Source organism: Hippocampus comes, unplaced genomic scaffold, assembly GCF_001891065.2.
Source record: "Hippocampus comes isolate QL1 unplaced genomic scaffold, H_comes_QL1_v1.1 scaffold315, whole genome shotgun sequence".
NCBI lineage: Eukaryota > Metazoa > Chordata > Actinopteri > Syngnathiformes > Syngnathidae > Hippocampus > Hippocampus comes.
Window position 1 is genome coordinate 1,828,592 of NW_017805539.1, and position 25,226 is coordinate 1,853,817.

Here is a 25,226-nt window from a genome sequence, read left to right on the forward strand (position 1 = left end):
TTGTGTTCCAACATATTACGGGAGCCTGAATAACACGAAATACATAAAGCTTGAGAATTGAAGTGACAACTCCAAGCTGTTCTGTAAATTATGGCACGCAGGGACGAAGCATCTAGCTAACTGCATGTTGCAATTGCGCCGGAAAACTGCTTATGCTAAAATAAACGTGAAAGTTCTCCGATAGTAGGGGAAAGGAGACTCAAGCCAGGGGCCCAAGTCACCGGGGGCCATTTTAGCCACAACTAAAGTCACGAAAACTGAAATGGCGGAAAACAGTAACGCTATACGTCCACAATTGAGTACTACACAGTTCGCATCAACTCTTTTCTGCAAACATTGAGAAACACATTTCTCCTCTATTCTCTTCGCCGTGGACTGTAACTAATGAAGACAGGAATTCAATCGTTGAGTTCCACATAATTTAACCGAAAAAGAAAGATTACAAAGAAAAGAAAATCTTATGTCCAACGTCCAGATGTCCATTTAGAATAGTTATGTCATTGCGTCAATGCAGATATTTGGATGAAGTCCCAAATTGGAACATTGATCGTTGATGCGATTCTATTACAGAAGACAACGATACATCGCCCAATGGAAATATTTGTTTGTCCCTCGTAAGTCGTGATATCATAGCGTGGCACTGCAAACCGCTTTGAACATGACCTTTTGGCTACATTATCCCAATGGATAGATGCCAAAAATGGATAGTTGTGACTTAGTTAGCGTTAGAAAAAAAAATCCCAGCTGCTTTGTGTACACAGGATCAACTTTATTCTTAATTGGGAAAGTGTGATGAGCTGGGTTTTTTTTTTTTTTACTGCCTGGAGAATTTGCAGATTTAATAAAGATTTGGCGCATTAATAATAAAATGCTGAGTTTAATCCAATCACACTCATTGCCATTTAAAGTTGAGTACAACATGCAAGCCCCTCATCCACTTCCCACCACCAACGTCGCTCATTCCGCACGGCCTGCATGCATGCACTCCAAAACTCTTAAACCCTCGTCACAATGCTCCTTTAGTCATCGCAGCATGCAAATACACACACGCGCGCACACAAACGCAAAAGCGCTCACACACACTTATTGTGGCGGACAATGGCAAACAGAGGAGCACTGTGAGAATCATCGCTGTGTCGTGCTGCATCGCTGCTGCTGTGTCGTTAGTCCTCCTACTTTCTCGTCCTCCAAGAGCCACTTTGCCATTGTGACATTTTTTTTTTTAAATGTCCAAAAAGAGGTGGCATTTTTTATAGTTAGAACCTTTTTTCTACCTCTCTCTTTATTTTTGTAATTTTTATTTTATTTATTTATTTTTTTATGAGTTTCGAGGTTCCAGGCTTAAAAAAACGCAGGTTTCAAATTATTCTGATGGCTTTTTGGGATTTTCTCACTTTTATGTCACATATTTAAAAATATGTTTGAATTTGCAAATCCCATCTGTTTATCCAAACATTAAAATCATGCTCCATGAGCCACAAAGGAAACCAACTTCTATATCAATTGTAAGATAAGCAGACAAAATATTTTGGTTTTATATGCTTTGTCTTTTTAAGTCGCTAAATTGAAAAAAAGAAAACTCAATGAAACAAAAATTTGGGGGATAAAATTCTTCCACCACCTTTAATTTTTAATGTATTTTTTAAATATATAATCAGGTGTAGTCATTTTCAAACAAACCCTTCCAGCTTCTTTGTTTACCCACCTGCAACTTTCTTATCCTCCAAAAACCATTTTGCGATTATGATATTGTTTTTCTTTAACCCCGCCAAAGTTGCTTTTTTTTTTCTTAAACAGTTACAATGTTTTGTTTTTGAAATGACTTTGGAAAACCTGCAGGTTCCGAGTCATTATTGCACTTGGCGTGAGTACAGTGGCTTTGTTTGGCTGGGAAGGCGTCCTCGAATGGGCCGTTTTTTTTTTTTGTTGTTGTTTTTTTTCCCGTCGCCGTCGCTCCTTTTAAATCTGCGACTGTGGCGCTCTAGCTGAGAGAGCCTAATTCCTCACCTTCATCATTCTGAGTGGAAGGACTGTGGAGAGCCCAGCAGCCGTGCCGCACCCCCGCCAAACCTTCATGAGAAGTTCCATGAAAGGAATTGTTTCAAGCCCAACGCTTTGGAGCACTTAACCCTCATTCATCGCGGACAATGTGTAACAGATCCATCCGTGATAGGTGAAATTTTGCAAAATACTGCAGAGTAGGGGTGTCAAACTCATTTTTGGCATGGGCCACTTTGACCTTTTCTCTTCGGCGGGCCGTTATGACAGGGAAACCGAACAGATGTTCGATCGTCTCATCGTATTATGACTTGTACACAACAAATTGATGAATTACTAGTTTTGAAATCAGTCAAGTCAACTATAATAGTTTGGTCAGTTATTGTTCAGCTGATTGTAAACAGGGTAACAAAATTCAACATTATTTATTACCCGTGATAATTTGACATTTCGGTACAGATTTTAGCAGGGATCATGGAAGTTGACACACATGATTTGCTTTCGCGGGCCACATAAAATGAACTGGCGGAGCGGATCTGGCCCTTGTGTTTGACAACGTGCTTAGTTTTTTTTTTTTTCCCGAATGGTTTCCCCGCTTTAAACAAAGGCAAACTTATTAAAACTACCCTTCTTAAAGTTATTTACTCAATGCCTCTTCTCGCCCTCTTGCTGTCAAGAAATGGGAGACTAACATATAACATCACTTTGAGGAAACAAAAAAGAAGCCTCTCTTGCTCACATAGTTCTCCTAATAAGACCAAAAGTTTCCCAAAAACTTCTCGCTGCCAATCCCAGTTTGACGTTGACTATAAAACTAACACATTCATCAAGAAAGTATTGCAGTATACTTATTAAATATGAAAATGTTCAACCAAACTATCTGATTTCATCAGGCGAAAGCTTGCTAGTTTAATGCTGACATGTAATGGAAACCACCTTAGCTGGGCTAATAAAATTTGCACAAACATTAGGGTAATTGCAAATCTTTAAACAACATGTACTTGTGGCCTCAGGAATATGTTTTTATTTTGTTGTACTAGAATAAAGTGTAATTGCACATCCAGGAGAGTAGCGCCATTTCGTTTTTCTTTTAATCTTACGGAAATTCATGCACTTCAATTCTTTTATAGGATGCCCTAAAAAAAAATGGTGATAAAGTTACTGTGTTGTTTGTTGTAAGTTGGCCTTTGTTTCTTTTTTTCTGTTTTGTTTTCATTAATGTTGTTAAGGGGACAATGTTATGCAGAGGTGTACTTATAACAATTTTATAGACAAACAATACTATTTATAGTCGCGGTAAAGAGTTGGGGGGGTGGGCCGCAAAATGTTTGTTCTTCCTTGGGGGGGCAGGCGGAGAATAATTGAATAGCACTGGTTTATATTCATACCACAAATGATGATCCCGTTTTATCTCATTTCAAAGTCTTTTACAACCTTAAAAATAAATGGCTTACAGATTATTTCACTTAAAGAAAATGCACAAATGCCTGGACTCTGCAACCTCTGTTATCCAGTTATTTTTCTTTCTTTTTTTTTTGTTTTATTTTCCCGATCCTCTGTTAGCAAGTTGAAGCAATAAAAATAGAATGAATCCAATCCGGCCCCAGAACCAAATGATGTTTTATGGGTTTTGTTAAAACGACATACTGATATTTTGCTCCTACATCGCCGCGCAAGCTTTCAGCCCTTTTTGAAGAAAAACTGAAACTAAATTCACAAGCAGAAGAGAACAAAAAAAAAAATGCTCGCCTTATTTTTGTTATTTACCCTTTTAGGATGTCAAATTGGGTTTGTTTGAGCATTGTTGGCTGCGAAGGCGTCCTCGGATGTGCCGTTTTTCCTTTTCCTTGTAAACCTGCGATTTGCGGCGCTCCAGCTGAGAGCGCCTAATTTCTCACCTCCATCATCCGTAGCAGAAGGGCCTCGCCGAAGCCTTGGCGAGAGGACCCACAGCGGGCATTGTGTCCGAGCGCCAGAACAATATTTACCGCCGCCCGTCTGCGGGCTACCCGGGAAACAAAGCCGGTATTGATCCCCCACCCTGCCCGCCCCTCTCAAATGAACCTACACAGCAGTCTTTATTGTTAGATCTTTATCTATTAAAATCGAGGCAGGAGGAAAAGCAGCCCTTTCAGCACATTCCCTGGCATCTGTGGGCTGATTGATTGTTTTGCCAGGACTCTGCGCGCATCTTCTGGAATGCCAGGGATTGGAAAATATTAGGATGTGATGTCAGTTTAATAGGCAGAAGACAATAGTGTGAGAACATCGCCAAGGTCTCATGGACTTAACATTTTAGCGCAATGTGCTTCAAAGTACTTTTGTGCTTTGGGAATGCTGTTTTTTTTAAGAAATTGTATTCATTTACACCTGTAGTGATATTTTTACAGTATTTGATCTTTTAACCACGTTTGGACAAGGATCTGAGGGTGAGAAGATTCTCATGAATGCTTTTCGCCCTGCCCCAGAATTCATACTCATGCGGTGCTGTTGTCTCATGTCATCCTCCAAGAGTCAGACTAACAACATACATCCAAAAATCGACATTTTTGTTGTTGTTTTTTTTTCTTTTCAGTTTTGTTTGCTTTTTTGAGTGGATATAGAAGCATTCACCCCACCCCAGAATCCAAAATGGTTTTGTCCTGCTGTTCTCCATCAACCAAGAAGCAGCCAGCCAGCTAACAAACAGACTGGCTCCTAAAATCAAAATGGCATTTTTTTTCCTCCATTTTTTTTTCCCCTCGCCTTTTTGATTTGTTTTTGCATCTTGATCAATAATAGAACTCTTCCCCCTCTTCCAGAATCCAAAATGGTACTGTCTTCCTTTCATCTTATGTCATTCTCCAAGAATTAGGAAGTAGCCTGCAATCAAACAGTCATGGGCTGCCCCAAATTTTTCCACTTTTAATTGTGATATGAGTTGCAACAGAACTCTGTCATGGTCTTCAATTTGCTGTGCAGGGTTACAGAAAAGGCCTATCAACAGGAACATCTGCTCCCAGGCATGTTCCTCATATCTCCAAAACAACTGCCGCCTTGTTTCACTGACCAAACACATCACCCTAAAATTATTTTTAATCGCTAATTTATGAGCGTTGGGCACGTCGCTCCGGCCACCCGTCCCGATCAAATTTTGAAGAGATCAAACTATCATCGAAGAAGAAACATTGTTTTTGACACTTTTACCATCCCGTTGTCCCAAAACGTGTGTCCAAGCACAGTTTTACATGGAAGAAAGGCATCAAACTGAAACTAAAATCACATCTTTAAATGAACCTCAGCATGTGTTATTGCGCAGGTTATTTTCCTGCCGAAGTGTTTGATACCTCACTTTGGCGACACGACAAATAGGCGACGGGTCCAGATAGAAATTGTCCCATAAAAGAAGAAAAAAATGCATTTTATGATCTTCACGCGGCCATTGTGCATAGACAGCAATCGCTCAAAGAAGGTTTTCTGTGTGTGTGTGTGTGTGTGTGTGTGTGTGCGTGCGTGCGTGCGTGCGTGCGTGCGTGCGTGCGTGCGTGCGTGCGTGCGTGCGTGCGTGCGTGCGTGCGTGCGTGCGTGCGTGCGTGCGTGCGTGCGTGCGTGCGTGCGTGTGTGTGCGTGTGTCTGGCAGGCAACATGCTGCCCGTCTTCTGCGTGGTGGAGCACTACGAGAATCCTATGGATTTTGACAGCAAGGAGGAGCACGCCGAGTTCGTGCTGGTGCGCAAGGACATGCTCTTCAATCAGCTCATCGAGATGGCGCTGCTCTCGCTCGGGTACTCGCACAGCTCTGCCGCCCAGGCCAAAGGTAAGCGCTGTCGCGGCCTCTTGATCCTCTCCCTTTTGTTGCACGAATGCTACTCACTGAATGGCGCACTTGAGACAGCCAGACACATTAATCACTGATACCGCGCATACAGTAGTGCCTTTATTAGTGTAAAAAAGATTTTCTGTGAAAATGGGGGAACTAAAGATTCCAACTTATTTGCAACACCCAAATAATGGTCTGATTAGGTGATATTGAGATTATTTTTTATCACAGGAAATAGATCGAGCTTTTTAAACTTTTACAGGCAATGTTTTAACCCTCCTGATTTAAATAAACAAAACAAGCATTTTATTCAGGGATACACTTATTTCATCTTTTTTTTACTTCACATATTTTTAATTAATTATGAATTTTCAAACAAGCCATACCGGCTATGTTGGATACCTCCCCATTAAGAAAAAAAGTTTTAAAAATCTTCAGTCTTCAAAAATGTGTGATAAGATGTATTTGGCTGGCTTTAATTACTAATTTAGTGTTATGCAAATTTTAAAATGAATTTTTATTTCGCAAACACTTCCTTCGCATGTTGTGGGTCAAATTGACCCACCAACCACCCCCGCAAAAAAAAAAAATCTAGAAATATATTTCAAAATGCAACATAAATTTCGGATGAAATGTCTTCTGCTGCCTTAATTTTTCGTTAATTTCTTATCCTTGATATAAAATATGTTTAACTGGCATACAAGTGTAAGAAGTTAATCACAGGTGGAACAATAAAACAATTCGCATAACTTTTGCATCAATTTTCCACCAGGTATGATTCAGGTGGGAAAGTGGAACCCCATTCCCCTGTCATACGTGACTGATGCGCCCGACGCCACGGTGGCCGACATGCTGCAGGATGTCTACCACGTGGTCACGCTCAAGATCCAGCTGCACAGGTTAGGGCAGACGTACACACGCACACGCTGGGTATTCCATAGCAAATTTCTCTTGTGGCTAGAAAAATCTGGAGGGGAGACAGTAGTGAAGAGGATGGTTAGCCATAAAAAAAAACAAAAAAAAAAAACAAATGCAACCTTGTGCGTGTGTGTGTGTGCACACAGACACGAACAACTATCCACGCTCACGCCTTGGGAGAATTTAGAGTGTTCAATCAGCCTGCCATGCATGTTTTTGGAATGTGGGAGGAAACCGGAGTACCCGGAGAAAACCCACGCAGGCCCGGGGAGAACATGCAAACTCCACACAGGGAGGCAGGAATTAAACCCGGTACCTCTACACTGTGAGGTCGACGTGCTAACCACTGGACCACCGGGCGGGCCGCTGTGTGTGAATTAGTTAAACGATATATTCTCAATATTGGGGCACTGGAGTAGGTGAACTGCAATATAGTGGGGGAATGACTGTCGATCCAAACAATTTGACATTTCTCTCCTTGCAGTCATACTCGGTGGAGGAGGGGTCTTAAATTTGGCTCCCCTTAACCCTCAGCTACCCTGGTAGCTGATTCCGAACTGGTGTCGTTTTTCTGCTAATATCCTAATCTACTTTGTGTGTACATTTCCTGCACCTTGTTGTTATTTTCTCCATTATCTCACCCCCCCCACACCCCCACCCCGTCCACATCCCTCGTCCCTCACCTGACTACTGAAGACATGTAGCCAATGTTTTGGCAAAGCACGGCGAGAAGGTAGAAGTAAGACAAAATAATAGCGGCGGCGGCGGCCACATGCAGCTGATGTATAATTCATGCATCAATCCAGCAGATGTGTTGTATAAAGTAATTAACTAATCAGAACAATCAGGAGAGGGGGGGAGAGAGAGAATATGGAAGCAAAGGAGTGAGAGAGAAAGAGAGAGAGAGAAGGGGAGTGAGAGAGAGAGGGAAAGAGCGAGGGAGTAATCTCCAGATGCATCTGCTTGATGCGCCAAATGAAATCTGTCTGTCTTGGAGGGGCGCTTGCAGCAGGAAAACTGAGAGAATGGAGAGAGAGAGGGAGGGAGGAGGAGGGAGGGAAAGAGAAAGAGGAGGTGGTGCTGCTGCTGCTGCTTCTCCTTCATAGCTCAGTCTGCCACTTCATACCCACTGATGCTGTATCGTGTTTGGAATATGCTGCACATGACTTGTCATATACGCTCTTGAAACTCAAGTGGCGTATCCATACAATATTTGAAAAACGGGTCGGTTATCTTGCTCTCCACACACATGAAACGCGCAAAAATATACATGCAGCAACATAAATGACCATTTTTGGTGACTTAGAAAGTTGCGTCAAGTCACTTGGAGCCATTTCCAAGCAGCTGCGGGTGCCAAGAGCCAAACGTGCAAACAATTGTTTGTCAGTATAAAGTGCATGGCACTGTTTTGTCACTGCCACGCTCAGGTAGGGAATGCAAACTATCACCTGCTGCCGAGCCAAAATTGGTCAGCAGGACGAAGAGTCAACCGAGAACCACCAAAAAGCAGAACTGCCAAGAATTAGAATCTACAGGTGTCAGTGTCCACCGTGAAGCGTGTTTTGCATCGCCATGGACTGGGAGGCTCGCGTGCAAGAAGGAAGCCCTTGCTTCCAAAAGCGGCACCTTAAAGCTCGGTTGAAGCTTGCTACCGATTACATGGACAAAGATAAGACCTACTGGAGGAAAGTTCAATGGTCAGATGAAAGAAAAATTTAGCTGTTTGTCCCCAATGGCCACAGCAATAACCCCCAAAACACAACTACTGTCAAACACGATGGGTCTTGGGTGCAGTTGGGTCTTCCAACACCACGATGACCGCCAACTGACATCAAAAGTGGTGGATAGGTTCACCCGACATGTTCCGAGAAACTACGGTTGCCTTAATCGGAGCGTCACGTGACGTTGCTGTTATTTCGCAGTTTTCAAAGATGGCCGTGATTATCCCTTCATATTGGGGAATTGTCCCTGCACTTTAATGAAGATTAAATCATGTCGGACGTTGAATTGCTGCACCAATAATTTCATTCAAGATAACATCGGTGCTATCCGTGCTATCTGCCTGCTCTCCATCTGAATTGTTTCTCATTATTCCTATCTTCTTCTCAAATGCCCTCCCTCTCCCATCTCCCACCCCCCCTTCTCTCTCTCTATCTCTCGCTCTCTCTCTCTTTTTTTTTTTCTCTCCGCAGTTGTCCTAAGCTGGAGGACCTGCCACCAGAGCAATGGAGCCACTCTACAGTAAGAAACGCCCTCAAGGAGTTACTCAAAGACATGAATCAGAGCTCTCTGGCTAAAGAATGCCCCTTATCACAGGTGCTGAAGCCCAGTCTGCTTATTACTTCCCCTTTAAAAAAAATATATATTCTCAGAGCAACAAAAAAGCCCAGCTATGCTACACAAAAGCACACGCACTTTATCCGTGACTTACTATTCCAATATTATCAAATGCCTTGAGTTTGATCTGTGTTATATAAGCTCTCCTCTCTAATGAAAGCATATTTCTAACATTTTTTTTTCCGTCCCCCAACAATGAAAACTCAACCGATTGCTGTTGCTTTGTTTTAGTAAGCCCAATGCCAACAACTTTCTTGATGATTGGCATATAAGATGTATTTGCTGGTCAAAATCAACTTGATGAATTATCCAGTATCAGTCAGTGAATTCTGCGAATTTCTACCAGCAAGGAAAGTCACTAGTAGGAATTTGTAAAATTATAAACCCCGCAATTCACTCCAGAGAAAATAATTATAATGTCCATCCATCAAGGTCCATTCCAATAATACACCTTTTGCTCATAATAAAGTCTTTATTCACGCAGGAATATCATAAAGCATTTTTCTAAACAATATGACAAATATGCAAATATTTTTTTTCGGACCCCAGTTTGAGGAGGCCGGTGATTTTAAGGGACTCTGAGCCAACCCTTCCGGGCATCAGATGGTTTTCTTCCAATTGATCCATTTCCATGATCTCAACCTCATGATATTATTGTTGGCAGAATCTCGTGAGGTCCTCTGCGATACCCACACACGCACGCTCACAGTGTGTGTGTTGAGTGTGCATATATCCTGCTAACAGGCACTCTAGTCACTATATCACGGTGGCAGCTCTGGACTCAATGCAATGAAATGGCCATATATCTTTGTGCGTGTGTGTGCGTATGCGCGCATCAATGCAAAGTTTGTGCAATGCATATGCGCAATGTGTGAGTCCAAACTATATTTCATTGTGTTGCATATTGTTAGTGTATGTGCAAGCAGATCTCCTTTCAGGCTAGCGTATGGTCACCTGGAGACCCTCTCGTGCAGTGTGTGCGTGTGCATGCGTGTGTGTGTGTATGTGTGTATGTGTGTGTGTGTGTGTGTGTGTGTGTGTGTGTGTGTGTGTGTGTGTGTGTGTTCTTTTGCATTGCGGCGGCGTGTTTGTGTGTTTAGCCGGCCATGAGCAGTGCGCTGATGATGTAAAGAGTCCCTGGGTGGCGTTCAGGCGGAGCCCAGCCCAGTCTGGTAATCACCCTGTTTACGGTCCATATGTGAAGAAGGCTCAGAAGAGAGTGCGCGCACACGTACACGCTGGCAAACACACACACACACACACACACACACACACACACACACACACACACACACACACACACACACATTTTATTATTATCATCACATTCAAAACAATTTAAAAATTAAATTGAAGAATGCCTCCGTTCTCTCGTGAGTGCAAAAGAAGATCTCTTTAACTCTTCTTTTTATTATTGTAACAATATGTCTATTATTGTGCTCTTAGTTGAGCTGGGAGCTGTTTCTGTATGTTTAGACTCGATAATATTTGAGCTTTTTGTTTATTTTCGTGATTATTGGTCAATCCGAACTTGTGGAAATGACTTATGAGAGTTTTATAGTTATTCTCTGGTCGCTGTGGTTTGCCCACATGCTACAACAAAGTTTTTGGTGGATCATCACATGATAGACCACGTTTCATGTTGTCAAGTGCAACTGGCTTTGGGGGGCTGAATTATGTTAATTACAGTAGGTGCTACCCAGCCAACAAGTCCATCTTTGAAGGATCTGTGGAAATTATTACAAAATGGCAGTTTATGGTGTTTTCAGGCATGGCTACTTGACCTTTTTTTTGTGGGTTGACTTGTCGTAGGCATGCCTATCAAATATTCTATCGCTAAGTGAAACTGGCTGTTCGGGATGATTCTTCTTGATTCCAGTTAATTTTTGAAGGATCCCTAGAAATGAACACTGGAATGGCAGTAATTTGTTCGAGAACATTCAGATAGAGCTTCTCCAACTCCATATCAAAGTGACGGAACGAAAACATGTTTTATTACTGCATTGTGTTTTCTATTTTGTTTGGAGTGATGTTTAGCCATAAAAGCAACAGCCAATCGTCATGACTTGATTTGGATAAACCAAGTGCAGAAAAACACAATGTGACGTTCCTATTTGTATTCTATTATTCAGAGGGAACAGCTTGTGTGTTGCTTTGCATCGACGCAACCTGAGGTTTTGAAGGGAAACTGCGTAGTTTTGACTTCGCACCTTCGTCACAAACGATGCTGCGTGCATCTACGTGCTTTTGCCATCTGTCATCTCGGTAGGGTACGATTTGACCTAAGACATTTTTGGCCCGTCTTCCGTTACCCTGACCTGCTGTGTAAGTGGGGAAGCATGATTTCGGGAGTCACCTTTTATTTCTAGTCTGGTGTTTTGTTTTTCGTTTTTCTTTAAAGGAAGCAAAGCAAAACATTTAACCTGGCACGGGAGATCTATGCTCTCTAGTTTTATGAGCACTCGAGCATTAATAACAATAATGATTTATTATTCAAAAAGGCACACTTTTTTATCCTTATGAACAACACTGCCATTAAAAAAAAAAAAAAAATCCCACACCACTCGGTTTTTATTTAGTTTCAGTCTTTTCCTATATTTGTATCCACACAGGGAGTAATGTCATAGGTGTCATGTCCACGAATAGGATGTATGTGTTCAGTCATGACCGCTGCATTGAAGTCTTAGTGTGCTAATCCCTCTCGCTCCAATCAGCCAATCATGGTTTAGCACTGTGGTTGGTTGGTACCAAGCTTGGCAGCCCTCCTTTGCCCACTTGGACAGGAACTATGGCAACAAATGAGCACCACCCTCCCCAATCTCTGGACACACACCGATGCATCAGCTGCAAAGAGTCATCAAAATGCCATCTTAGTGTGTGTGTGTGTGTGTGTGTGTGTGTGTGTGTGTGTGTGTGCGTGTGTGTGTGTGTGTGTGTGTGTGTGTATTGTGGGGGCAGTTTTTGTAGGTCACCCTAGTTGTGGTGGATGTCATAATTGAGCTGTAATGTTGGCGAGGTTGCAAATGCAGTTGTGCTCCCTGCCCGAATAGGAATGTGTGTGTCTGATGGTGTAAGCGTGCTATTCTGCCTGTGTGTGTGTCTGTGTGTGTCAGATGCCACACCACACACACTTCCTGTTTCCCTAGATGGGAACAGAATAGATGTTGGGGCCCGATAGTCGCCCAGTGCCACTTCCTGGTCATGCTGATAAGCTCAGTGAGCTGCAGCCCACCCCTATACACACACACACACACACACACACACACACACACACACACACACACAGACATATTATATGCACTACACACAGGTGCAGTGCCATGTTACCTGTTGATATGTTGTAACAGAGCCTTCCCAATGGCAACCAAAGTGGCATCACAGGGTTCTAGTTGTGTGTGTGTGTGTGTGTGTGTGTGTTTGTGTGTGTGTGTGTGTGTGTGTGTGTGCGTGTGTGTGTGTGTGTGTGTGTTTGTGTGTGTGTTGTTGTTGTTGTTTTGTGCGTCACACACACAATCACGAGGCCGGGCCCCTTGTGAGAGAGCTGGCGTGATGTATTGAGGGAGAGGGCTGATTAATGAGCAGCGTTTATTAGAACATCTGTGTCAAAGATGGCGGCGAGGGCGAGCCAGCCTTGGAAAAGCAGTGGGTGGGTGGGGGTTTTCGAAGGGAATCAAGAGAGAGTGAGGATGCCTAAGCCCAGATACACTGTAAATAAAACATGGGCGGCTGGCTGGAGGGGAATTCGGCGAGGCTAAGCCAGGTAGCGGTGGACGCACTACGATTCACTACATTAAAAGCTAAGATAAAAAGGCCAAAATCCAATAGGACAAAGTAAAGAAGGCCATCATGCATAAATGTATGAGCCATTAAAAGGAAGACTTTGCCTTGCTAACCCTCCACTCAGCTCAACTCAAATTGAATGAAGGCTTTTCAGCGGAGCCACAAAAGGCGGCTTTGTAATACGCCGCATGTCCGAATGTGCCTCATCCTGCTCGCCTCCAATTTTGAGCACAAAATGTCCTCCTAATCCTCCCCCTCCCCGCCCAGACGACGCTAATTGGCCACCACCCCTCCCCCAGGTGTCACTAGCTATACGCTGATTGAACATATGCTACAAACCGGTTGCATATATAGTAGGACTGCAGATGGTTATCGCCACATTAAATCACAGAACTAATATTTAGTGAATGCAAGTATTCAGTGAAGGGCCTCCCAAGAAAACGCAACAAAAATATTTTCGCAATGCTTTCGATTTCAGAAAAATAGCAGTTTGCGACGACTGTCTCGCATCTGTGTTGCATGGCAACCAGCGCAACTTCTGGCACTTTCTATTCTAGCCCAAGGATCATTGGACTTTATAAACATTCTAGCATGAAATCACTGACAATATTTAGTCATATTTATATGACAATTATCATGTACAGCTATCCTATAAGCTGTTAACTCCTCATGAGAGCTGCTTTGCATCTGTGTTGCATGGAGGCTACAAATCATTATTTTGCGAGTCGACGACTCACCGATAGTTGCGATTAGCAGATTAATCAGATCACGTGTAAATGGCGGCATATCTCATGAGCAAGCAGCTGCTCTTATCTTAACCATTATGAAGCTTACAGCTTGAATTCTTTCAGGCACAGGTGTCAAACTCAAGGCCCGGGGGCCAGATCTGGTCCGCCACATCATTTTATGTGGCCCGCGAAAGCAAATCAAACATGTCAACTTCCGCGATGCCTGTTAAAATCTGAACTAAAATTTAAAAATCTCATATGTAATAAAAGACATATTTTAAACATTTTCTTGTAACCAAACCCATCATTTAATTTATCTTAAACAATAGTTGAATAAACCATTATTATTAACTTTTTTTATTTGGTTTCAGTCATAACGGCCCTCCAAGGGAAACGGTCACTAAAATTTTGGCGCACGACAGAAATGAGTTTGACACCCCTGCTTTAAGGTATATGCAAATTTAAAATGAAGACAAGAGTGATTCAACTTTTGCAGCTTGTACCAGCATTCTCCCACTATCCCGCATGTCATTGCCGTCCAATCAAAGCCGCCGTCGTCCAATTGTTGTGAGTTTTGATCCCGCAGAATAAGTGCTGTTATATAAGTTCTCGTCAGCACTCGAGAAGCAGCGTTCTCAACCAGCTGCCCATCTGCTCGATAAATGAACGCACAGATGTCATGCTCACACTAATTTATGTACCGAATTTTGAAGAATTTTGATTGCATAACTTGGCCCTTAGTCCTCCATAACTTTCAAAATAAAACCTAATTTTATTGATCCCTGATGGACATTGGTAACTCTTTTGGGAACATTAATATCACAGATGACTCACACTTCCTGACTAAAGTGTAAGTGTAGTTAGTGAGGAATCACTCTGATCAACAGCAATGTAGTTGAATTCTCGTTGGCACTCGAGTAGCAGCATTCAGTCTCTCCCTCACCCTCTCACTCTCTCCTACTCACTCTCGCTCTCTCTCCCAGTCACTGCTATTCTAAAAGTTCAAGTCAGCACTCGAGTAGTAGTATTCAGGACCAGCTGCTCATCTGCTGGACTTCCAAATAAAAACGTTATTGATCCATGAGGGAAATTGCTCAATTTGTAAACTGGTGGTTAACCCTCCATTGATTTTCAAAATAAAACACTCTTACTTATGAGTGTGTCATTATCTATCCAGCTGATCGTCACTGGCGAATGTAAAGCACTTTTATTGCTTTATTTTTCTTTTCTTTTTAATCGTAGATTCACTGCTGTAATACAAGTTGTAGTCAGCACTCAAGTCGCACTATCCTGGACCGGGTGCTCATTTGCTAGATTTTCCCAAAAATATATCGTGATTGATCCCGGTATTCAGGCAGCATTCTGGACCAGTAGCTAGATGGATTTATTTATTTATTTTTGTCAGTTTTGTTTACATACATTTGTCACAAGTTTCCACCCTGTGCATGATGGTATAAACAAGTGAACGGGGTGACTTGGAGGTCAGGAGTTGAGGGATCGTGTCCCCTTGTTGTCGAGGTATATCATCAGCGTCGCAGTGGATCTTGCTGTGCTCGCCAGCAACCTCCCCCAAGCGCATACATTACGGAAAAATGATAAAGAGCGCATATACCTGTAATTCAAAAACAGATGGTCGGTCTCTTTTGAATATGTATGATGATCGAAAAGTGTTTTTTTTTCTCTCCCCCCCTCCACAACCCCCTTTCCGTGCCAACCTTGATATTCACCCGGAGGCCAGCGAGGTGTTAAAACATTCATTTTAATAATGAAAAGCCACCACGGAGGAGGCGAAGATTCTCTTGCTTAGTTGCGAGGAAGGAGGAAGGTGAGGATGAGGAGGAGGGCGCAGGTCCGATGTGATGGGATGAGACGGGATCGCGCGGCCGACATGCTCCCCGCGACCTGCCATCTCCTTGAATTCCGAGTTGCCAACAGATTGTTAAAACGGAGCCAGCTGCTGCGATTATTATTATTAAACGACTACGTGGCGGCCTTCTGAAGGTAAAGATCTCGACTGCGTTCAACAGATGCACAGCTTCCCTGTGTGATGAAACAAAAAGAGCAACTCCAGACAAACTCGGTGGCATTTGATAAGAAAGGAGAACAGGCAAAGGCTCTTTGTCGGTTCCCTTTGTTGTACGAGACCCAATCTGCTTGCATGCGTGATGTGTTTCACTTACTTTTCCTCGATGTTTGTACTCTCAAAAGTGTCGACTTGCTCTGTTGTACCGTCGTCGCCTTTTCGTTTTACCTCCACTGCATGTCCGAGCACAGTTTTTTTGACAACTGCTGCCCATCTGTGTTGCATGGGGTCCTCCAACTTCTGGCTAACTGCTATTCCAGGTGCATTGGACTGCAGATGGTCCTTGTGGCATTAAAATCTGTCAACTAATACAAAGTTCTATAAGCGCCGTTTCTGAGATACGCTTCACATCTTTGTCAAAAAGAATAGACGGTGACCTCTGACACCTGGAGACAGCTATTAAAATCACCGAACTAAGATTTGTTGTATGAGCACTCTGACAACTGCCTCAAATCTGTGTTGCACTGCTCTTGGGAATTGTTTGACCAGCTCAGGACCATTTAGATGCAAGTGGTCATTGTAGTGGTAAAACCAACAAAATAGCATTCAGTTGTAAAAGCACTCTTTCCGACAACCGCTTCACATCTGCATTGCATGGCACTGGTGAACTGTCATTCCATCCCCGGACTATTGCACTGCATATGGACATTATAACTTTAAAATCACTGGACTAATATTTCCTGAAATTGAATAAGCACCTCGACTTCTGGCTAGCTGTTATTCCAGCCCAGAACCACTTGACTGTATTTACATTAAAATCACAAGTGAAATGTAGTTGTACGAGCACTGTTTCTGAGAAGTGCTTCATGTCTGTATTGCATGGAGTCATCATACGTTTCTAACATCTGGGAACCTTTTGAGTTTATTTGTTCCTTTTACAGCATTAACATCACAGAACTAATATTTGATTTTTTGGGCAGTATTTCTGACAAGTGCTTGACATCCGTGTTGCATGGCACCTGTGAACTGCGATTCCATCCCAGGACCATTGAACTGTTGATATTATTATTCGAGCTTTTAAAACACTGAATTTATAAGTCACGTCAGCGTTGCATGGAGTGAACATCAACTTCTGGCATCTGTCAACTGCTTAATTTTCTCTGTAAGTTCGAAGTTCCTGTCAATTTTGTAATTGTGCTCACTGCTTTTTTTTGTCCATGTAGTCTTTTTATTTATTTTTTTTGATCCAACGGCGGGATTCTCATATCTCTCTGTCTGTCCATCTCTCTCTCTCTCTCTCTCTCTCTCTCTCTCTCTCTCTCTCTCTCTCTCTCAATCTCTCTTTCAGAGTATGATTTCCTCCATTGTCAACAGCACTTACTATGCAAATGTGTCGGCGGCAAAGTGTCAAGAATTTGGGCGCTGGTATAAACATTTCAAGAAGACAAAGGATATGATGGGTAAGCAGAACCGCGTGGGGCGGGTTTTTACAAAAATGTGACACACACACTTTTGTCCTTCACACGCACTAACCCAATATGTTGTCTGACTAAGTGTGTCTTTGTCTCACTGCTGTCACATGAAGCGGCCGACACATTTTTATCTTGTTATCTAATAATTTGAGATTACGCCACACTGTTCAGCAGCTGAGCTGACTTTGCTTTCATTTGATCCAATCACACCACACACAAATTGAGGCTTCAGGCTTTTTTCCTTTTCTTTTTTTTATAGCCGAGGACCATTGGCCTATATATGGTCATTGTAGTATTAAAATCACCAATGTTTTAGTTGTAGAAGCACCGTGTTTGAGAATTGTTCACATCCGTGTTACATGGAGTCCACCAACCAACTTCTGGCAAATGTTAGCTGTGTATGGCCATTGTAATATATCACAATCAATGAACTTCAAATTTGGTTGGGTAATTTTTTTTTGGGGGCGGGGGGCGGACTGTTTTCACATCTGTGTTGTATGATACTCGTGAGCTACTACTGCTGCCCGGGACAACTGGACAGTCTATGTTACTTTAGCAGAAACAAAATATATATACACGTCCCATTGAACTAAATTTGTATTTTATTTTTATTGTTTTGGTGGGGAGCAGGGGTGCTTCACATCTGTGTTGGAGCATAGAAGCTTCACACAAGCTGGTGATCTTACTGTGTTGTATGTTTTTTCAGTTTTTAGTTTTTTTTAATTATTATTCATGTTAGCAAAGATGTTGAGCAATCGCAATCCTTGGCAATCTCGAACACAATCTTCTCTTCTCGGTTGCGATGACAGGACAGATAATTAATAACGTGACATTGCGACGCTATCTCATCAAGGCATGGGAACATTATTGGGCGCACCCCTTTTTGGAATGGCCGCTCATTCCGTAGAAAGCATTGCGTCGCGCCATACTTCCCATAGCTGCAAGTTCTTTGATGTGCCTGGCTAGCATATTAACTTTGCTTTCTTTCTTCACTACGCCACTGCGTGCGTGTGTGTGTGTGTGTGTGTGTGTGTGTGTGTGTGTGTGTGTGTGTGTGCGTGTGTGCGCGTGTGAGAGCGGGAGGGTGCAGGAGAGAGGGGGGGAGTGTGACAACGCTTCCCTCATCCCCCTAGTCATCCGCCAATCATCCCAGCTGGAAGGCTACCTGGGTACGTGCATCCTTCGGGAGAGCCCCCGTGCTAATGCACTAGGTATGTTTTGGCCACACATGGATACACACACACACACACACACACACACGCACACACGCTTTCCTTCAGGACGATGGAGGCCAGTGTTTGAATTAGGGGGACTCTATGAAAACCAAAAAAAAATATATATATATGTCTATATATCATATACCTGTATATGAATGTATGGAAAATCAATGACAGGGTTGGTAACTCAATTTATCTCAGCTGTCTTCGGGCAGTAGGCGGGATACACCCCGAACTGGTCGCCAGCCAATCGCAGGGCACACAGACAAACAATGATTTGCGCTCACACTCACAAATAGGGACAATTCAGAGTGCTCCATTAACCTGCCACGCATGTCTTTGGAATGTGGGAGGAAACCGGAGTAGCTGGAGAAAACCCACGTCGGCACTGGGAGAACATGCAAACTCCACAGGAAGGCCGGACCTGGAATCGAACCCTGCACCTTTGCACTGTTAGATCCTTCTAAGTGCAGTGTGAAAAGGGCTTTAAAGTTGTATTTTAAGTAGTACTTGTCCTTATTTTTATTCATAAAATAGGATTTATTTTCCATCTAATATGACGTAAGATTATGATTACTGGTTGGGTTTGCAGCAGTATCGACTACGGGATCTGGTCCAGTCAATTCTGATCAGTTCCCATCCCTACTCATTTCTAATGTAACCTAAGCTCCTCATTCACTTCTTCACCCCCGCGGCCCACATCACGTTCCCATTGTGCCTTTAATCCAGGACTCTTTTGTGGCATCATTCCACAAGAGGACCACCTCCTCCTCCTCCTCCTTCTTCTCCTCCTCCCCCCTGTTTCGGGGACCGCATGCTCCTTTTCTCTATTCAATTTGCATGGCAGTGCCCCCCAGCATTTAACACGCACACACATTCACATACAAGTCATACCAGCAGAGACCCGGGAATGGCAGGGATTACCGGGAAAAGAAGATGTGATTATTACCAGGATGATTTTATTTGTTGTTGTTGTTGTTACTCCCACTAACCCCCTTCACCCCCTTCCGTCGTCATTTGTTTTTGACAAACGCTCAATAGACATCCCGGCCGCTCGCTTTGTGCTCGCTGACAGTCGGGAAACGGGGCGCAACGATTGTGGGTATTTTTGGAAAAAGTCCACGCGGTTTTAATCTTCATCATCTGCTTAAAACATACAGTATGTCTTAGCGCCGTTTTCATCGGGATGAATAAATGCAGAGTGTGGAGGTGTTCACATATGAATGCGGCCCCCTCACTGCTGTGAAAAGGCCACATTCACGTCCAACAACAAAAGCGCAAAACGTTCATCATTGGCAGCAAAGATCGTTGATGTTATGAGCTCAGAATGTCTTTTAACCAAACTCTTGACATTGTTGACCCCTGAACCAAAGGTAGGGTTCAAATGATGATTTCGTGAGAGCGTTAGGGTTTTACATTAAGATTTTAATCTGAAGTAGTGGTTTGAAATTTTGGTTTGTAGACCATAGTTAGGGTTTCAGGATAAGGTTCTGATTTCAGGGTTTCAGGGGAGAGGAAGAATGTCCAATTAGGGGTTTTGGCCAGGTTTAGGGTTTCAAACTAAGGCTGATGTTAAGGTTTCAAATTGAAGTTGGAGTTTCAGACTAGGCTTTCAAATTAACTGAGGTTAGAGTTTCAGACTGAGACAGAACATTTCTAAGTGGCTTTTCTAACTTTTCAAGTTAGGCTTTCAAACTCAATTTGGGTTTTCAGACTTGGGTTAAGTTTATAAATTAGGGTTTTAAACTCGGCTTAGAATTTCTCTTTAGCATTTCAGACAGATTAAGATTTCAAATGAGTGTTTCAGACTGCGGTTTGTTCAGTCAAATAGCGACCAATTAGAGATGTCCTTCCTAAACAGTTGCCGTTGCCTTGCTCAACAATCCAAAAGCAGTGATTGGGAAATGAAACAGTGTCTCCCAAAATGTCATTCCCTGTTTTCTGACCCCTTTGTTTAGGACATTTTCTCTTTTGAATTTCACGTTGTGTCCCTATTTTCCGTTCCTCTTCTTACCATCTTCCCTCCAGCCGAGATGGATGGCCTGTCCGACCTGTCACCGCCTGGCTCCAACCACAACCACCTGGGCTTCTCCCAGCAGCAGCAGCCCATCCCGGGCAGCACGGCCGAGCAGACGCCCTCGTCCCCGGTGCCCCCGCTGTCCCACGCCCCGCCGCCACCCCCGCAGCACGGAGGGGGCCAGGCAGGGGGCCGGCAAATGCCCCCTGGCCTGCACCACCCGGGCCTGGTGTCCACGCCCATCAGCCCCCAGCTGGTCAACCAGCAGCTGGTGATGGCGCAGATCCTCAACCAGCAGTACGCCGTCAACCGTCTGTTGGCGCAGCAGTCGCTGTCGCAACAGTACCTTAATCACCCACCCGTGAACCGCAACTCGCACGCCAAGCCCTTGGAGCCCCAGGTCGGATCCAACACCGAGGTGTCCTCTGAGATCTACCAGTGGGTCCGCGATGAGCTCAAGCGGGCCGGCATATCGCAGGCCGTCTTTGCCCGAGTGGCCTTCAACAGAACTCAGGTGAGGTGGCAGCGAAGAGGAAGGATTGGCTCAATTTGATTCCATTCGTCAGAGACACACTGAAAAGGAAAATCAAAGAAGAAAAAGTCATAGTCTTACAAGAACATATTTTAAGAAAACGTCATATATTTACAAGACGAGTTGTATTTCAAGAAAAAAGTTGCAGAAAATTTGACAAAATCCTTCATAGAATAATAGGCTTTTTTTCATCCGCAAGAATAACATTAAATCCTCTAAATTATTTATATATCGTCTTGAAAGCGTTGGTATTCGTAACTCATGTCGTCAAATTCTGATCTTTCACAAACACGTGTTTGGCTTATGTAAATGTACGACTCTCCTCAACTTCAAAATAAAAAAATTCAGTAGAACATAACATGATAAGAATCTTTTAGTTGTGCTTCTCCTCCTGCCCGAAGTACAATATGTACTGTCTCCCACACAAACAATCTGTTATCTGTGCTGATGGAAGAATGTGGCCTTGTGTACCGTCTGAGAGTTTGTCTTTGGAGGATTATTTATTAGCTCTTTTTTTTTTTTAGCAGGGTGGGGGGGGTGTTAATAAAAGCGGCAGATGAGGTGCAGGTGGAGGTGTTGGTGGAGAAGCTTTGGGAGTAGCTGAGGATGTGATTTATGCATGGCCAGTCATTAAATGTGTCCACCCACACACAATGGGGAAAAAAAAGTTTACAATTTCGTGTCAAACATCTATCTATTGTACGTGCTTCAAACTTGGTAGCAATCAGACAAAATCTCTCGAACAAGTTCATCTTTGAAGGACCCCTGACTGGAAATGGCCAAATTGACCCTAAAATGGCCACTTGGTCCGTTGACTTTTTGAGTGTGAGAAAGCCTTTAGTGAACCAGGGCCTGACCTTCTTGAGTTACTCAAGATTAGTGTTTTACGCGACTCATCAAACTTTGCTGCCGTACTCCACCCTCTCACGATCGCAAAACAATTCTTCCGTCCATCACGCGTATGCAGTTGAAATTTGGTATCAATTTGATAAAATCTATAGGACAAGCGTGCCTTTGAAGGGCAACCTGGAATTGGTCCAAATTATACTACAATAGCTAATACAAGGCAAAATTGCCAACTTCCTGTTGCTTTTCAAACAGGCCTTCTTGAGACATTTTTTATGGGGTTTATACTCGTGGTCAACATGTCTGCCAAATTTCATGTTGCTCAAAGGAACTGGCTTCGGGGTCTGGAATTAAAAACAAAACAAAGAAAAAAAACCCATTAAACCAACCATGGCTACTTCAAACAAAATGGCCGACTTCCTGTGTCTTTTAAGGACTGGTTTCTTGAGACTTTTTTTGTTGTTGTTGGTCAAATCATGGTAGAAATGCTTACCAAATTTCATGTTACCAAATCCAACTGGCTTCAGGGGCTGGATTATTTTTGCTTCATCTGTTTAATTCTTTTCAATGGGGAAGCCCTCAAAATTGCGATTTGCCAAGAATAATACCGACGACTCAGTGTATAATTCTGCAGTGAAGAGTCTACTCGTACATCTTTTGTGGACATTTAATAATGACAAAATAGTTTCTGCTTTTACGCCAACACGACAGAACATTTGCAAGTCAACTAAAAAGTGGCTAAAAATCAGCACATTGCCTCCGTCACCTTGTTTTCAAAGCAAATCACACCTATTGACAGTGAGAGAATTGCGCAGCGTGCGACCGAGAGATTCCTAAAAAGAGCCAATCATGCTACACAGAACGCTATTGACGAGAAAACAAGAGGGCATGCTGATTGCCAGCTGTGTCACGCTTCTAAGAATATGTCCAAGATTGCCCCGCAAGGCTTGGAACCCCATTTTCACTCTGATTTGATTTCCACAAATGATCATAAATCAACAGTTTTTCCTCAAAAACATGATATTATGTTAGTCTCATTTTTTTACAATATGTTTGACCAGTTTTCCTCCCTAGCATATGAAAACATTTCGATTGTTGTCCCATGTAAGACAAAGCCAGCAATTTCCAGCAATTCTCACAGAACCTTTAAATGTTTCAGGGTGACAGGATTCCATCTTGTCACCCTGAACAGTTTTCTTCCCTGGCACATGAAGAATATGTCAAACAGAGCCAGTACTTGGCACAAAATGTTACTTTAGGCCTCATTTAATGTTGCTTGACCCTAACCATTTTTTCCCTGCAACATCAAGACTACAGTTGATTATTGCCACGAATAAGATTCAGCCACTACTTGCTAGAAATTGCCACACTTCCTTTAACATTACCAGAGACCTTGTCCCATCTTGCTAAACCGACCACTTTTCAACCACTGGCCACTTAACAAGACTGTGGTACATTTGTATTTTTTCACAAGTAGGACACAGCCAGTGCTTACCAACACTTCTGTGACAAGTCTTTTGTCTTTCATTTTCTTGAACTCTCCTTGTCTGGCTGTCCCGCAGGGCTTATTGTCTGAGATCCTGCGCAAAGAAGAGGACCCCAAAACAGCCTCGCAGTCGTTGCTTGTCAACCTGCGCGCCATGCAGAACTTCCTGCAGCTGCCCGAAGCTGAGCGTGACCGCATCTACCAGGAGGAGAGGGAGCGCAGCCTGACCGCCGCGTCCGCCATGGGCGCTGCTCCGCTCATCAGCACACCGCCCAGCCGGCCTGTTCAGGTGCGGCCATTCAATTACTCTGTGCGGATTGATTTGTTAGAGTTGTCAGTGCATCAAATTTGTAAACGTGACCCTAAATCAGCCACTTTGAACCAAAATGGTTGTCTTCCTGTTTTTCCCAACTTGGCTTCTTCCTGTGTCTCCCTCCAACTTGGCGTCTTGAAGAAAACTGTTTCAAAAGTTGGCGTCTTCCAAAAGTGGATAAACTCTCTAGGAGGAGTTTATATTTGGAGGGATTGACACGTAAATGACTGGTTGAAAACAAATCAAACTTCTTTCCAATATAGCGTCATCCATCTGTGTAGTATATAGGCCTCAGATGTAGTCGACAAAATCTCTCAGAAAAGGCACCCTGAAAATGGCCAAAATGGCCCCAAAATTAAAACCAAAATGGCAGACCTCCTGTGTCTTTTCTGACATGGCTTCTTGAATCTTTTTACTCATAATAGGTATACCTACCAACTTTCATGTTGCGAAGTGAAACTGGTTTCAGGGGTTGAATTTTTAAAACCTTTATTTTTAAAGGCCGTCCGTATCTAACTAAGCGGCGAAGGTTTTCGAGGATTTGTTAAGGTAGCAAATGCAGATTATTATAATTATAATCATAATTATTTTATTTTTTTGGGTCAAGGTTTCTGTTGGTAAGTGAAACTGGCTTCAGGGGCTGAAATTTTAAAATTTCACTTTTTAAAATTGGTTTTTTATGGCACATCAGTGTATCATGGTCCACCTGTGCACTTTCTATGTTTTCAAATTTTGGTGCAAATTGGACACATCTCTATTGATAAGTTTGCCTTTGTGCAAACTCCTACAACTGGTCAAAATGACCCTAAAATGTCCACTTAGACCTGCAGATACCCTGCATTGACGTAGATCAGTTATAGAGATTCTTTCTCAGGTGTGAATTTTACCCGCTTTTACCCACCATTGTTTTACATAGTGCATACCATGACTTCTACATTCCTTCAAAGTTGTACTTCAGCATTTCTTTTTACTTAGCTGATTTCTATTCAGTGTATTAAGAAGCCCGAATGTATAACAACTGCACAACTTGAGTCACTCATCCGTGTTTAAAAGGAACACTACGGAGAAATGCATTTGTCAGCAGCATCCAGCCGCTGAGAACAGCCCACAATAACTCCCTCTGTCTTGTTTTCGCATAGCCGCCCTCCTACAAACCGTACCCCCACCCGCCCCTCTTTTTAAATGGCTGCGCACCATCACAGAAAGTCAAAAGTGTGATTGTGAAGCAGCGGAGCTGCACTATAGCGGGACCGACCACTTTGCAGCTGAAAGCTCATCTTCACATTCTGACTGTGTTTAAGTGTCAGTTCAGTCAACGGGAGAGAACACCCAAGTCAAAGAACAGGGGTTTTTGTTGAGAGTCCTTGTTGTTTTCTTCCCAGTTTCCTCTTGCAGTCCATAGTATGTCCAAAGCTACGATAGTAAGAAGAAAAAAATCCCACTTATGAATATCGATACAGAGAAACCAAAAATGTGTGACTTGAAAGAATGGTCTCGTTCAGCAATTCAGTGGGCAGCAGCTTATTGAGCTCCGCCGTACAACTTCCACCAAGACGCCAAGACAAAAGAGTGTTGAAAAAAAACGGTTGGAAATTTGGAATATTTGGTCACATTTCGGTACAATTGAGGCACACTTGTTTCTTTTGTCTAAATAAAATGGGCACCCGTTTTTCTTGAAGCTGCGATGCAAATGTTGACAAATCAACATCAGTGGAATATCTGTGGGCTGGTATCATTTAACCGCGTGATTTAAAGCCTGC

General features: G+C 43.0%; 1 protein-coding gene across 3 annotated transcripts in view; it reads left to right on the forward strand.

Moving 5' to 3' along the window:
• satb1b (SATB homeobox 1b) overlaps positions 1–25,226 on the forward strand; it is a 74,648-nt gene that overhangs the window by 21,271 nt on the left and 28,151 nt on the right. For 2 of the 3 annotated variants that reach the window (XM_019878708.1, XM_019878707.1), the window contains exons 3-9: positions 5,618–5,794; positions 6,570–6,696; positions 8,908–9,031; positions 16,932–17,043; positions 18,189–18,266; positions 20,301–20,803; positions 23,230–23,442. In XM_019878708.1, coding sequence (XP_019734267.1) covers positions 5,618–5,794; positions 6,570–6,696; positions 8,908–9,031; positions 16,932–17,043; positions 18,189–18,266; positions 20,301–20,803; positions 23,230–23,442 — 1,334 coding nt within the window. The remainder of the gene's footprint in view (positions 1–5,617; positions 5,795–6,569; positions 6,697–8,907; positions 9,032–16,931; positions 17,044–18,188; positions 18,267–20,300; positions 20,804–23,229; positions 23,443–25,226) is intronic. The other variant, XM_019878709.1, reaches the window with a different exon arrangement.